The 16,066-nt window shown below is 39.5% G+C and overlaps 1 protein-coding gene across 2 annotated transcripts in view; it reads left to right on the top strand.

Moving 5' to 3' along the window:
• The window catches only part of LOC308061626 (carbonic anhydrase 3-like), a 74,005-nt gene that overhangs the window by 32,309 nt on the left and 25,630 nt on the right, over positions 1-16,066 (top strand). Inside the window, exons 7-8 of one of the 2 annotated variants that reach the window (XR_013927300.1) lie at positions 1,709-11,636; positions 11,767-16,066. The exon at positions 11,767-16,066 is cut by the window's right edge and continues 25,630 nt beyond it. Coding sequence is in view for 1 of the 2 variants with exons in the window: in XM_080381907.1 (XP_080238033.1) it covers positions 1,709-1,828 (120 nt within the window). In the remaining variant the exon portion in view is untranslated. Of the gene's footprint in view, positions 1-1,708 lie in introns of both variants that reach the window. The other variant, XM_080381907.1, reaches the window with a different exon arrangement.

Raw genomic sequence — 16,066 nt, 5'->3', positions numbered from 1 at the left:
CAGTGTATGCGAGGTACTGTATACAAATACAATGAAAGACTTTTCTCACTCCAGCGTGCCTGCAGTCTAAATAATGTATTTATGAAAGAGGATTGTGTTACCAATCATTTCTAATCCTAGAAAGTGTACTGCCATGTCAGCCTCATTAATAGTAATTATTTCAAGTGCCTGTGCATTTACAGTGGATTGCTTGGATGCTTTTGCAGCCAGATGGTAATAGTATATTAGCCACATGGATAAGTGCAGTCACTGCAAATCAGTACTCTACAGGAAAACTTAATTTACCAGAAATCCCTGTGAGCTACAGTGTTGGTGGTCTATCTGTTTAGATTAGTTTTGACGAAAGGATGGGAATTTAACTGTGGAATAACTATCCAATTGCAGACAAATTTTTTCACCTTTATGTAGCTATAGCCTGAATATGTGCTTTTTTTTTTTCTAAGTAGGGCAGATATTCCAAAATAACAATAAAACCTAGTAATCTCTTCTCCAATAGTACTTTCAGTATTAACAAAACTGATAAACTATTTTTATCTCCTGCTGTTCCCATACAAATTATTCTTCATCTGAAATCTGAAATTTAATTTCAGGTGAATAATCCAGCTGGTGCATATTATTCTGGTTATAAACATGACCTCATCATTATTCAGGCAAACTTGAGATAGCTGGCTTTTCTGAGCCTTGTAGTGAAGATCAGTGCTGAGATGCCTGAGCTAGTTCAGTCCCTAAACTGGAATTATTATCATCACAGTGAACCCAGCTTTTACAGCCCAGACAGAGGTTCTGCTTCTATTGGACTTGAACTCTGTAACATGAAAAGCTAGATACATCAGCGTATTGAAGCTACTTGCAAACAAAGCTGATGTATGCCATTCAAGTGTACACGCAGGAAAGTGTATGCATCCTTTTCACAATAAGCCAAACAGGGAAGTGTCAAGTGTCTGAATCAGAGCTGATGCACTTTCTGTCCAATCTTGTGCATGCCGGTGACAGCAAATGAAGATTATGTATCTGTAAGTGGGTATATGTGTTGCATCCTCTGAAAACTGAAAAGCAGTAGAGGAAGAGCATTATTTGAAGAGCATGGACAGAACTCATGCCATCCCCCCAAAAAACCATACCTTGGTTAAAAAATAAAAAGGCCAGGGAGAGTCAGGCTGCAGGCCCTGTTTACAAACCATTTGAAACCTTGACCAAGTCATTATCTGGTTTTACATTCCTGTTATTAATAATGGATTTTTTTGTGTCACTGCAGCAGAATATGTCCTCTGCTACAGATCCACCATGGAAATCAACAATTAGTTTAAATTTAGCCTTAACACCTTGCAATTCCAGAGGCTTCTTAGCTGTCAGCCACTAAGGCAGGGTTAGGTTAGAGTAGGAGAGGTTTATTAGGACATAGGCTGTTCTAGTTGCATTTTCTGAGGACTTTGCTCAGTTTCTGTGACTGTACACAGTTCTGCAGACAGTACATAAATGACCTTACATTTCACAGTTCGGTTCAGATAGGACCCATTTTTTCTCTTCACTATTTCTAAGAATATTGTGGCTAGGAAAAGAACATGAATACCATTCTTGTGATAATGAGGTGAAGGATATCTTCACAACTTTGAAGGAGACACTCTCTCCAGCTTGGTTTAATTGTTGGGCTGTGGATTTGATCCCGAGGGATTTCCATCAGGACACTTTGATTTTTGCTCTCCTGCAGATGGCGAAGCTCCGCAGCCTATCCAAGAATGCTGAGAATGAACCTGATCTCCCCCTGGTTGATAACTGGCGCCCAACACAGCCTCGGTATTTCAGGATGGTGAGCGCATCATTCCTCTAGGACCTGACTCAGGTTGGGTGTCCTTGAGCGAGGTGACCTCTAGAACTAGAACTAAGAGATGGTTTTGTTTTGTGCCCTCTGTTGCATTTAGACAGAACTCCAGCTGTAAGTCTGGAGGCTGAAACTTTGAGTCATGAAATGTGAATTTCACTTTCAGAGGATAACATTTACTTAGGCAAATCCTATCATTAAAATGCAAGTAGACATCTACTTGGCTTTTCATAACTGCTTTAACATTAGCTTTTGTTAATAGTAAAGAGGATGATAGAAGATGCTACTAATGGCTACAAAACCATTTGCTATTGCCCACATGTCCATTGGTGCTTGCCTTATTCCATGCTAAAGAGGCTGCAGTTAAAATAAGTAATTTTTTTCAGCATAAAACCATATTTTTCATTAGTTGTTTTCAGCATTATTCATATTCTGCTCTAAGCTGCACCGGTTAATGCACAAGCCATTCTTGGAAACATACGAAAGCACTCTTTTGGTATTTGATACTCACATAAAATATAAAAGGATAGAAAATTGCTTCATAGCCATTGATAAAAGAACTAAGCTTTTAACTTAAAACAATGGACAGGTGAAACAGGTCTGTTCTGAAAATTGTATTCACTGAGCTATACGTAGTTAAAACTGTGGAGTAGAGGAAGAGCTGTTTCTGTTGTGTGTCACAACTGTAGTCCAAAAAGACTAATTTGCATTTTAATGTTGTAACAATCAAAGCGACATGGATTTTAAGAACTTCGTCTTCATACCCTGAATATGTATTTTCTCCATGTATACAAGTGACTTTTCTGTGTAAAAAAGGTGTTAAGATAGCAAGAGTTCTTAATCTTAATGGGGTTTTTTTGAGGCACATTCTCACTTCATGTGCAAATGTAATTGATCCTGCTGTCAATGAGATTTGGACATAAATATCTGAAACCACCGTTTGACCCTCCTGAGCAGAATGCAGTTGACCATTTTTTGTTGGCCATGTTGGCCAAACGTGCATTGTTTTGGCATGAAGAACAGTGAAACAGCATTGTAAGCCTATACTTGAAATAACAGTATTTCTGCATTAAAAAATCCAACAATAATAAATACATTTACTTAATAATTTTTGTTCTGTATGTTTTTTTGGTTTTAGAAACATGTAAAAATAACAGAATTTTAAAGGACTTGTCCGTGTCTTCTGTAATACACCTTCATGGAAATTGATGATGGGTGGTACCTTTTTCAGATCTTTGTTTGAATTACAAGAGTACTCATTGTATTTCATGTGACAGCAAGTAAGCAAATAGCATCTTAAATATGCTACCTCATTGAGACATCCACAGCTATTCTTTTAGTGCGATCACCCTATTCTGACAGTGGCTTTCTTGTGGTGTCATATGAATCAACTCCTTCACAAGTTGATCGCACAATGGAAAAGTTCAGTCTGTATTTCAAATCATTAATCTGAATGGTAATTTACACTGAGCTCTGGGAATCTGAAGTAGCTGCTGTTCTGGCAGTGGCTGCTCTCTTAGGTGCCACGTTCTAGGGCAGGAAGATGTTCCTGAGCTTGGTGAGGAGACAAGGGTTATGCTCCCTGTCTTCAGGATCCCCACTGTGAAAGTTTCTGGCCTGTGTCCTCATTTTGTTTTCTTCCTTCGAATAGGTAGTGTTTTGGCTGGAAGTTTCAGTTCATGTTTGCATTTTTCATTTGTAGCCACATGTGAAATATTCAGATGAGTTAACATCTGTTTACATTGCGTGCACATACTGCTGACTTTGACACAGATTGTCTTACATGTACATACTTACACTTACTCAGATGCATGACTTACACCAATAAAGTCTATGCAGGTTGAAAACATATTTTTTTAAAAAAACCCTTGGTTAAATGTGATTTCTTCCCAGCTGAGTCATTCCAGGACAGTTCAAAGCATAGCTTTGTGTTTGACCGCCAGTATCCAACACAGTGTTAGCTGTAGGGATAAGAACATGCTGCTGGATTGTGCTTTATACTGTAGAGAAAGGTTTAGTCCATAAATATTCCTTTTTCTCATAAACTTATAAGTAAATATCTAAAACAGTATCAGGAAGGAATCTGTATCTGGTAACTGATGTTACTCTGAACAGGAATGCAAGTCACAGAGCATCGTTGACCATGCAGGACAGGGTTCTGATAGAATACCCAGTGTTTCCTGCCTTCAGGTGAAGGTGGCAATTTCCCGATGTGTGAAAATGTGAGAAAACAATACTATAAATACATTTCTACTTTTCACTTGGTTTTCTCCAGTCAGTTCGGCAGTATATTAGCATATCTGTTTGCTGATACATTGCTTCATTAATTTTGAAGGAAAAAATATTTTTCTACAATGTGTAATTTGCTCTGAATTACAATATAAGTTATTTTATCATGTGCTTTATTAAGATCAGTTGCATGTCTTAGAGCTCAGAGCAGGCTTTATCTTTAATGCAATTTATAATGTTGCAAATCTGGAACATGTAATCTCAGGGGTTTTTTAATGATACGGTGATTTCCCAGTCATGCTTGCAAAGGAGCTGTCTGGGTTCTGTCAGTTAAGGCTGAGGTAAGCGCCATCCCCTAGAGCCATGTTTATTAACTTTTAAACTTAAGATAATCTCTCTAAAGAAAGTGTCATTTGACTTCTTCATGGAGTTGATTTCATAATATCTGTATAATTAGTAAAATGTAGACTCTAAATTAGGCTGAGGACCGTGTTGACTCAGTTGCAGATAGGAGGAAGCATGTGACTATGGGTTTTGGCAGTTGTTTTACAGAGCCCCTTCCAGTGTTTAAGGGGCTATCTGAAGTAATTATGACAGATCAAGAAAACAGTCATTAAGCAGACATCAGAAAAAAATGGAAAGTGTAAGAGTAGAAGGAAAACAGAAAGACAAAGAATAGGGGGGCACTTCAGGTGTGCCATAAATTGAGCTGTAAGATGAAAGTAGGAGGGAGAGTTTTGAAGGCAGCAAGCGAGGAAATACGGGGTGCTGTGAGTCAGCATTTGGGATGTGTTCATGTCTGATGCAATTTTCTTTTCTCTCTGGTTGTCCTCATTGTTATTTTGCAGTGATTCCCCCTTGCTTTTACCTTGCAGTTTCTATAAGTACAAGAAAAATTAATCACTAGCATGATGGAAGTCAGGTCACTGAAGGGCACTGTAGTAATAACATCCCACGCATCTCACTTGTACCTGCACATTTCCACTGTGAGGTACAGTTCTCTGCACAGCACGAGCAGGGAGCCCTAAGTTCAGAAGCACCTGGTGAAAAGGGAAGGCACCAAATTTTGTCTGGGTGGGGTAGAAGGCAATGACTTACTACTATATTTGACTTTACATGCCGTGTATGCTTGACTATACTTGGTGATATCAGCGTTAATTAGGAGCAGCTCCTGTGAAACAGAAATGCAGACCTGAGACATGCAGCCACTTTGCGTGGCTCATTGACAGCATCTTCTCCAAGTTACTTTTCATCTGCTGCAGATGTTAAAAATAATGTGACTTGGCCTAGCTTTGTGGTGCTGTCAGTCTTCCTGAAACTTGAAACATTGTAAAGGGGTGGCTGTACCTGCGTCCACATCACGGGCAGTCTTGAACATGAGGGTACATGTGGAATGAAATTACAGCTGCTGTAGCACCGGAGCCACTACTATGCTCATCAACAATGAAGGTGAATTACCATCAATTTTAGGTGAAATCTACCTGTCTGAATGGGTAGACTGAAAGGTGTCCACGGTAAACATGTGGGAAGTCCATTTTCTCATGCTGCTTATTGGGAGAGCCTCTTCTCTAGCCCCAGCATCGTGCTGACTGGAGAAGCTATCCTTAGGTTACCTGTAAGCAGCTGGGCATGAAACAATCACCTGGCAGTCTCACTTTATGGAGGTCTGTGAGGCAGGCAAGAGGAAGCAGATGGAGATCTCTGAAATTTTATAAAAACATAGACATGGATTTTAGTGGGGGAGAGTCAAAATCATTCAGGTGATGGATATTTTTGAAGAATTCAGACTTACAAAATCTTTTAGTTTGGGACTACGTTTGATTACATTGGATTTATTCTATATCAAAATTTATGGCTTGGAAATTTCATTAGTAATCTATAAAAAAATGGACAGATCTTTAGACCCCTTATTTTATAGTAAGACAGTATTTTACAAAATACGTGCATGGCTGTTAAGACCGTGAGAAGAATTCTGAACTATTTTGCCTAAACATTTCTCCTCACAGTGAAGGAATCTTGAAAATTTAAACAAATATGACTATACATAATATCTGAAACAATGCTGCAAAATATGACTTGCTAACTTCACTCCCAAAATTCTGGATTTTGTGGCTTTAAGCTGAAAGAAAAAGGAGAGGTTTTCTATGACATCATTTCATCAAAAACATAGTGCTTGTGGCTAGAATCAGGCTGCCATGCATTTTTCTACTCCTTCTAATAAAGCATCTTGTGGGGAATGTTTGGGATCGCAAGAAATGATTGTTGCAGACATTCTGCCCTGTCCAGTGGCCATGTGGCAGCAGTGATGGCTCACCAGGGCTGACTTCTCCTGTCTGTCAGCCAGGGAAAGCCACCCCTCCAGAGGGATATGCAGCTAATCCCTAGCCCTGGTCATTAGAGGATGCATCACATGTCTAACCGAACGTGCTGAAGTCTGGCTTGTTTTGGACAATGTTTTACTTCCTTGCCTCAAAGCCTTTTTCCCATTGAATAGACCTATGCCTCTGTTGTTGTAGCTTGCTGTCTGTTTCTATATAGATATATATCAACATATACACAGAACACATACATGCTATGTAAATACACATTCTGTTTTGTTTTGGGTTGGTTTTTTTGTTAATGTGGGATAGCATTTTGACTGAAACTACAACTAATTTCAGACTCATAGGAAAAAATGCATCATTCGAGTGTAGTCTGGATTTTATCAAACCTGTCTCTGGTTGGCTGCCTGCCACGTCAGACTGTCTTCCAGGATAAAGTTGCTGAGGAAACAGCTCCCTTTCCCTCCTTTTCCAAGAACAAAAGAAACTCATCAGCTTGGAGCAGCTTTGCTTCTTTCTGAAATCATTGGAGCCATTAATTACCTATTTCACTCTCCTGCTTATTGGACTTTCTTCTCACATTTTTTTTTTTTATTAGAACTAACTTCAGGTGGTTTGAATGTTCTTGTGTTCTGGGCCCAGGGTTGAACATCAACTCTAGGCTTCCAAGGGCCAAGATCAAACATATCTCAGGACAGAAAAAATATCAGTCTGATGAAAGCTCACAAGAGATGTATCCAGAGTTTTTATAATCAAATAGTTCCAGTAAAATTTTCATTCTTGGGATATTTTTGTTCCAGTTATTCTGTGCCTGAATGCTTAAAGAGGTACAGACTCAGTTTCCCATTCCTCGATAAAGGCTTGAATTTCAGTACAAGTGAATTACTTTAATAAAACTGTAATGGTCTTGGAGTTTCTGACATTAAATGCTGTTACGTCTTGTGTGTATGTTAATGGTTGTACAGTGGAAGCCCTATAATGTGTTGAACTGATTCATTTTACAGGTGAATATGGATCAGCACTGGTGCCGTGTTTATTTTATTCTTATGTTAACACATTTTCTCTGCCAGTATGAGTGTTCTATTCACCAGGGTACATCTGGCTTATGACAACGTAGTGCTGAGCATGAGAGTTTTCACTCTGCCTAGCAGAACTGAGAATAGTCTTGTCAATGACCACTTATATTAATGTAACAGCATCCATACTAACAGCATCTTTTGGATCTTGTTCGGTCTATAATATTAAGAGGCCTATGCCAGAGCTTTTGGGAGTTAGGGTACCTGTTGCCATGCCACAGAAAGGAGCAAAAGACAAAGAAAGATGCAGTTGGATGTCTTCAAGGTAGTTATAGTGGAAGCTAACAACATTTCTGCAGACAGGCCCTGCAGAACCAGACTTCAGCTCTTTTTGCTCTGGCAGATAGTCCAGAAAGTTTTTGTCTGTCGCTGGGATTTCCATACACATCTGTGATATTTTCCATAGTTTGGCACCCATCTGAGGTTTTTAGCTATAACCTGAAACCTTGGCATTTCACAGTGGCACAGCATGGCATATCTCTCCCATATTCATATACAAGCTAGGTGTCGGGGTCCTACAGAACAGAAAGTTGTGTAGCTTTTCTCATACGTATAGTAGTAATTTTCCATTCTCTTATATCATTTTCTGGGCCAAGATGTTTAAATAAAGTTTGCAAGTTCATATCCTCCCAATCTTATTCAGGTGAGAAGCCCCATTATCTTCAACAGGGCTAACGACATTTAGGTACTGTGATGTGGGAAGGTGTTATGCCCCATTAATACTTAAAATATTGCCTGTGTTATATCCCATTAGAACATTACCTGACCTTTACAGATAAACAGATCAGATGGGGTAGTATAACATTATCTTACATCTGAACAGATACCCAGAGAAATGCCATCAACGTCAGCATAAGGCTTTGAGAGATCAGCCAGCTCAGCATCTGAGGAGTATGCTATGTGTTTGCTTAACACAACCCTTGAAACACTGCATCTTTGTAAGCTAATGTCAGGCAGGACTATTCACAGAAGTAGAGTGAATGAGCAACTCTCAACTCTAGCTAAACAGTTTCCTTTTTCAAGTCATAGAAATGGTGTGTATGGTTATCCTGCATCTGGGTGACTTTTTTGTATTGCAGATAAGCACAAAAGCTATTTCAAGCACTTAACATGCCTGACATTTACAGCCTCTGTTATCTTGCATGTGCAGAGAGGAGGTGAAGATCTCCAAAAGTAATTTCTTCAAAGACAAGATACCACTTTAGCAATAAATCAGCTAATTTTTCTCGCCACTTGTCTTCACAATACTTTGATGTAAATCTGTAAGCCAAAAATAATGGTCTTCTCAAATCCTGTTTTATGTTTTAGCATCAAAATCTTTATAATCATGACACAAATACAGTTTATGGGAAGTAAAACTCCATATTTAACCTTTATTGAATATAGCCTGGTTGTGACCAATGGACAATTAATTATGTTGGGGTTTAATTTTAAAAACAACAGCAGAAAAGGAATATCAAAGTTTCCAGTATTTTCAAATCTAAACATCAATGCTGCTGGTGAAATGTGTTTTCTTCTTTGTTCCATTTAATTTCAGAACTGCCCTTCTTTCACCCCCCCACCCGCCCCAATTTTAGCTTCTCTTCTAGCAGTCCCAACTTTTCCTTCAATTAGGTTTTATTATTGTCTCATCAGACCTTCAAACCACATTTCTTGAGGTGCTACCACTTGGCATTATTGTACAGGATCATGTTCTTTGGCATCGTCTTCTCTTCAAGGCAGAAATCCTTACTCTTCATTTCTTTCCTGTTCTACTGCCTTCTTTTGTATCCCCATGCAAATCACATCTAGGAGGGATATTCAAAATCACAAGTTCATGTAGCCAGCTTTGCAAATCTCACCTCTAAATTATTTCTGCCTTCCATCCTATCCAAATGCTGAGAAGGACACAGAAATACCGTTAGTTGAGAAAGGGATACTTTCTGTAATGATGATGATGTGCCTGGACCTGAAATACTGGGAGGTAAGTCAATTACTTAGTCAAAAGCTCATAAACCTTGCAGTAGTGGTCCTGTTCCTGCTTGAAATGCCCTTGACTTTTGCTATCATGTTTCTTCTGGAAGTTGCCTTATTAGATAACTTGCTGCTTTAATTCCTTGATGGATTTAATGAAACGAGCAAAGGGCTGCAAAGTAACTGTGAACTCTTGACCTATCTAGTTTCTACTTAAATTGACTGGTTTGGTCACTCAGCTAATGATAGCTCCTGTGGTTAGTTGGCATGCATGTTGCTATTCCTAATAGTCTTCATTAAAAGTAAGTAAAGTAGGTATCAGTTCAAAAAGAATTTCTAATCAACTCCGGAAAGAACATCTGAAGAGACACTTGCGCAGATGCCCTAGGAAAAATACTGTAGGTACCTGTATATACAATTTAAAATGTCATGTCCTTATTTTGCCCATTTAATGATTAATGCAAAACCAGAGGAAGAGATAAACAGACAAACACTGTTGGCGCTGCCCCATAGTGACTCACCAATCCTTACACACTACCTTAATGCTTTGCTATTGATTAGGTTTTTGTACATCTCAGGTTAAAGATAACACTACTGGACCATTTGTGAATAATTCATTTTGCAGTGAATCAGGGTAAAATTCACTACACACAAATTTCAGAAGCCTATGTGAGAGAATTGTCAGTGGAAAATGATTTCTCTGGCCTGTCTTTGAAACAAATGGCTCAGCAGCAAAACACTGAACCATTGCGTCCTCCACAGCTATGCCTGGAGATGCATCCCTAGGTGGATTCCCTGAACATCAAGAAAGGTTGTAGCCCTTCCCCAGAGGGAGTGAGCGTGGGTCTCCTCCCTTCTTGACTGCTCCATGCAACCTGCAGGAAATAAAAACATTGAGACAACTTATTCCTTTGTCAAATTTGGCCAACAGATTCAAACATGTCTAGGAGGGGCTGACTGCCAGATACATGCACATATGGATATGCACGAGAACATTTTGTTTTGGTAAGCAAAACAACTCAATTTGTCAGGCCTTAAAGATCAAAATGGCCATTATAAAGAACAGAAAAATACAAGCCAGTCCACACGAAATTTCATGATCACAAAAGTGTTTCTATCTCCTATAAGGTGATAAAGACACTGTGGGCTTACTGTTTTGCTAAAAATTATGAATTCAAAATCCAATAATATAACTTCCGTAGATACGAGCTGAAGACAAAACATGAGATAATGCATTTAATCAATGGTATATAAAAAAGTGAGCTTGTTTTACTTAGTGATTCTTGTCTGAAACTGATAAGTTCCTGTTCTTTGGTACTGAGATTTTTAAATCACTCTTGCTTTCCCTTGCCTGGTTCTCTTATAAGGAAATGAAAACAATGAGATCCTTTAGAAGAGGCTGTGATAATAGGCAGATCTTTCTAGATCAGTGTTTCAGGAGCTGACACTTCCCAGTATTTTTTTTTTAATAATAAAAAATAATACAATCAAGGCAAATTCTTAGCTGAGGCACATACTCCCGCAATATGAAAGAGAAAGTGTGACGGAAATGATTTAATGTCTTGTGAAGGTCACCTAGTTTTTACTTTCTCATAAAAAATTTTCTCCTAGCTGTTTGCTTCTGCATAAGGCCATTAAGAGGAATAAGCATCAGTAGTCACACTGTCCCCTATTACAAGCATTTACAGGCTGCTATTTGACCCTCCAATCTGGCAGACCAACTCTTTTATAGCTTTTCACTCATGGCATTGGTGTGGGAGGTTTCTGAGGCCAGAGCCGAATGTGTCTGAGCAGCTGTTCTGCTAGGGATCACTGATGATCTTTGTGTGAAAAAGGTGATTCACTAGAAGATTAAGTGTATATTTGCTCTACATGCACGCCACATAACTGACATATATTCCTTTGTTTATTCTGGCAGACCTATGACGAGATACAGACGGGTTTCGCCTCCGATACTTCAGTGTCTTCCAGTGTCTTGCTCTGTCCAGCCAGGCCAGAATGAGTTTCCCACAGTGTCTTTACGGAGTGTAACATAGCCCTCAGACTAACACTGATATTAATTAGTCTTACGTGGCATAATAATTCAGCCTATGAGTAGAGCCCAATGGCTCAAGCCACTAAGGTACTTCATGGCCTCTGCCAGGTTCTTCTTTTCATCTGGAAGCTGGAACACAGAAACTTGTCCCCGGAGAAGGCATGTAGAGTCATGCCAGTACTCAGCCCAAGGAATGACTTAGGGTAAGCAGTCACTGAGCATAATGAACACAGCATCTTGGGAACTGGGACATGGGTGTCCTCATATCCATGTGAAATTCCCAACTGTCTGGTAAGGGAGTTGAGCTTTGGGGTTTTTCTGTCCTCTCTCTAGACCTCTGAATACTTCAAGTTTTTCTTCAGGAACTCAGCAGCTTCAATCCTTGGAGGACAAAGAATCTCACAGGACCTAGTTATTAGCCCATTAACCTTGGCTGGCAAAAGTTTTAAGTCTCAACGCCCTCTGGCTGGAAAACTGCAAGGTCTCATAGATGCACAATGTCCCAGCAGTGTCCCTTTTGAATAACAGTGGCAAAATCTGCCTTTGGAGAAGGTTTTCTTCTGCACGTTGTATTAGGTTTGTTGAAAGAAATGCTTACTGTGTGGCTTCTTGTGTCTAGCAAGAATTACAGCAAAATTCTGAGCCTGGGTTATAAGTGCAAGTGTCAGTGCAGATATGAAGGCCTCTCTATTTGCAGAATTTTTTTTATTTAAATTTTGTACTTGGGCACCTATATTTGACTGTTTTGTTTAGTGTTTAGGTATAATCAAGAAATATATGAGAATAAAATTTATCCTTGACCTGATAGCAAATAGTCTCTCCTTACACACCAGAATTGCAATTGCATTTGTTTCAAGCTCCTACAAGCTCTTAGTTAATGGATCCTATGTTCTGTATGTCTAGGCGAGATGTGCATTTATAATTGTTTGCATCATGAATGAAATACAGAAATCAGCACTCGAATGCTTAGTGGACTATAAGCCCTGTCTCCTGAGCACAGTCCAAGGGAAGGCATTTAAGCAGAACCGCTATTTGTTCGGGATTTTTAGGAGTGTTCTTCTCCTGCACTCTCCAGTGGTAAGCTCTGAATGCACAATGAATTTCCAGCATATCCACCCTGTGATCACTTGTCTAAAATGGTTCCTCTGTAACGGTAACACAAACAGTGGACAGTATCACCTGTATAAATACTGGGGTTTAGCTCTTCTTAAGTTCTTCAGGGGTGAGGTACACTGAGTAGTTTTCCATAGCAAATAGGGAATGTGGATTCACTTTCTCATTAGCAGCTATGCCAGAACCGTCTCAATTCCCATATACTTCAGCCGTCTGCATTCAGAAAGATAGGGAGGACACAGGAATTTGCATACAATTCAGAAAAAAAGTTACTTTTATGTTTGCATATAAATTCTATGTGCCTCCTAGCAGATGTTGCACTGAAGTTTACCAGATAGACTCCCTCTGACAAAATATGGATACTGGCAAGTTATAGGAATAGATTAGTGTTTGTGATAATTTCTTAAATTTAGAAAAGGTTATTTTTCTATTAGTCTCAGTAAGCATCGTGGTCTTAAGCCTATTTTGACAAATCAGTTGGTGTTAAGGATTGTGAAGAAGTGACAGCCTTACTTGCACTCCGAGCCTTCAAGTTCTTTTCATCCCAGTTCTTTGCATCCCTCATTTTCTATTTTCTTCCTGTTCCTATGTGACTCAGTATTCCCTTCAGACTACACCTGAAGGTCTAACTTAAGCTTTATCTTGGGAGAGGAGAGCCACCAGTCCACTAGAATTTCACAGTGAGTGAGTCTGGAGTTGATAAAACCAAACAAGCTTAGGTCAAACTTTCATTCCTGGATTACTCCAAGAAGGCTGTGCCAGAGCACATTTGTATGCAGACAGCTCAGATCAGATTTTCATTCTTGACTGGAGCCTTGAATTTCAGCAAGTACACTGTTCAAGTGGGTACATATGAGAGCATGGCAATCATCACCTAAGGAAAGAGAGTATGCACTATGCACGAGCTCTGCATGCTTTTGTTTTAAAGGAAGCAATTACAAGTTAAGTGCAACACTGGTTTTATAGAAAGGTTGGGGATCACTGACACACTATCTAATCTTTTTTCTTCCTCAACATCTATAACATTTCTTAGGTTTTATTAAGTGTATATTAAGCCTTTAATAAAGTGTATCTAAGAAATATTTTGCTCAGTTTTCATTCTTTGCTTTCCTGGTGAAGCGCTCCAGAGAGACTCATCCATGGGCAGAGGCTATAGATGAATAAAACTGTGGAGAAATGTCCGTAAGTACTTCAGCGCTTCCTCAGTACTTGGGCTTCCACTGTTGTGAGCTGCACACAATCACCTCCCGACTAAACTGTGTTTAGCTCTAGATCACTCAGCCCCCTATCGTTCTTATGTATTTCTGCTCCACATGGCCCATTTCACCTCTTCTCCCGTTAGTGTTCTTTTTCTTTAGAAAATGCTGATGACTGCAATGTGCAAAACATGAGAAAGCCAATCTGCACTGCTGGGGGAAGGTGAATTTTCAGGTAAGAGATTCCTAGTCAAAAACTGAGGACACGGGATTAGACAGTTTCTGTAATATTTGGTACCTAAAAATGGTTAACTTTATGGAATACTTACATATCTCCCTTGCTGTAAGTAATTTAGAAGCTTTCTGAAAATAATGTAGAGAAGCTAGATACATGTTCTTAAAGATATGTAGGGATTTGTATGTGTTCAGTGTTACTATGGATGGACCAGAAACATGGGGTGCAAAGGTTTACCGATAGACAGAATAAAAAGGTAAAAGCTCCAGAGGACAGGGCTAAGGATAACAGTAGGGGTAACAAATGCATGGTGCTGATTATATATTGCTTGCACTCATTAAAAAAAAACAAACAACTATGTAGAAAAGCATGTATGTGATCATAAGATGGAAAAGAATGAGATTAAATAAATGTTTAACTGTAATTCAGTCTTTTTTTTTTTACCTGCTACTGACATGTACAGTGATTTATGTAGCGCGTGGCACAACAAACTCCAGACATAAATTTTCTTCTCAGACACTTATCAACATAGCAATGAGAGATCATGTTATTGCCAGCAGAATTACCACATTGGTATGGCCACATTTATCATCTCACTTCATGTGGGTCACATGGATTGCAATTAAAAATGTTAATGCACATATATATAAACACAGACATGCATATTAAAGTGCCTAGGTATTCTCATTGAAATTCCTGAATTTTTTAAGATGTGTCTAGTATCTTTTATAAAAATTCTATTTACTTATTTCAAATCACAGATACACAGCAAACTATGGAGCAACAGCTACACCTGTCTTCCTTTCTAATTTATAGATCCTGTATCCTGAGACAAAGAGATGGAGGGAGGCAGGGAGATTCATACTCAGATAACTACAACATGTCAGTTGCAGGACTGAATTCCCTTGAATGATCACTAGGGATCTGGTGTAGTTGGATCAGAAAATGGAGTAGGAGAAAGAAAGAAGTTCTCATTTGCCTGCTACATTCAAAACTCCTAAGGAGAACACAGCAGAGAAGTAGAGCAGGCTCAGCTCTCTGATCTGGCTGGAGGGACTGTCATGCAGGTGGGATCCAGTGTCCTTTCCTTACACATGGAGACAGAGGAAACCACTGGGCTTATCCTGATGCTCCCTCTACTAGTCTGAAAACTGTTGCTTGACAGCTCCCGATGGTGTATTAGTAAGTGGTGTGTTGCACAGATGACTGGGCAGCACTGCTTAGCCATAGCTAAAACATCCCTCTGTCATTAACACTGGTTTGGTCACAAATCCAAAGCATAACACCATACCAGCTCATATGAAGAAATTAACTCCATCATGGCCAAAACCAGTACAACAGACTATATTGATCCTACACTTTATAATACTTCAGAATTTAGATCAGCAAGGTCAGTGTGTCTGAAGTCAGATTTGAGTATCTCTAGTGTAGTACAAACAACTGGTTTAAACTTGCAGCCACCTGTGGTGCGGGTTATCACCCCTTGACTCTCTAGAGACAGCGATTACCAGAAACCCTTGGCAATTATGAAATGCAGGATGGTGTTACTTCACTATTGCAGGCTTTGGATAATATTACAGTTACACTGCACTATAGCAACAGGATCCCCAAAGTGTGTCCTATGCTGTCCTTGCAGCCCCCAAATTCTTCCTCTACAGCCTGCAGAAGGGTGCTGCTGTATGAGAGAAGGAAGAGAGCATGCACAGCCCCAGTGCCAACACTCTCCCAAAGCACACATTCCTTCCTTTTCCCTCTCTGTGAGAGGCTGGGCACACCAGCAGCTCTTGGGTTAGGAGGCTAAGGGCATGAAAGAGTGGGCCAGCCACAAATAGATGGACTTTCCTCTGTGTGTAAGGCCTAAGAGACACTTCTCTGGTATATTAATTAGCTCAGACATTCCACTGGAGAGCAGAGTGAGTGAAACTGATACATCAATATTTCTGCCTCACCATCACCATGGATGGTTTGCCCTGGCTGAAACACTGACAGGGTCATATTGTGCTTAGTACGGGCCCTAGCAGATAAATGAAGCAGTACTCCCCATCCAATTTACTAGTGATTTTCCCCAGCTTTCCTGGGTCTGAACGTT

The sequence above is a fragment of the Falco punctatus genome, assembly GCF_963210335.1.
Source record: "Falco punctatus genome assembly, chromosome: 3".
In the NCBI taxonomy this organism is placed as follows: Eukaryota; Metazoa; Chordata; class Aves; order Falconiformes; family Falconidae; genus Falco; species Falco punctatus.
This window is presented reverse-complemented; position numbering and strand designations above follow the sequence as displayed.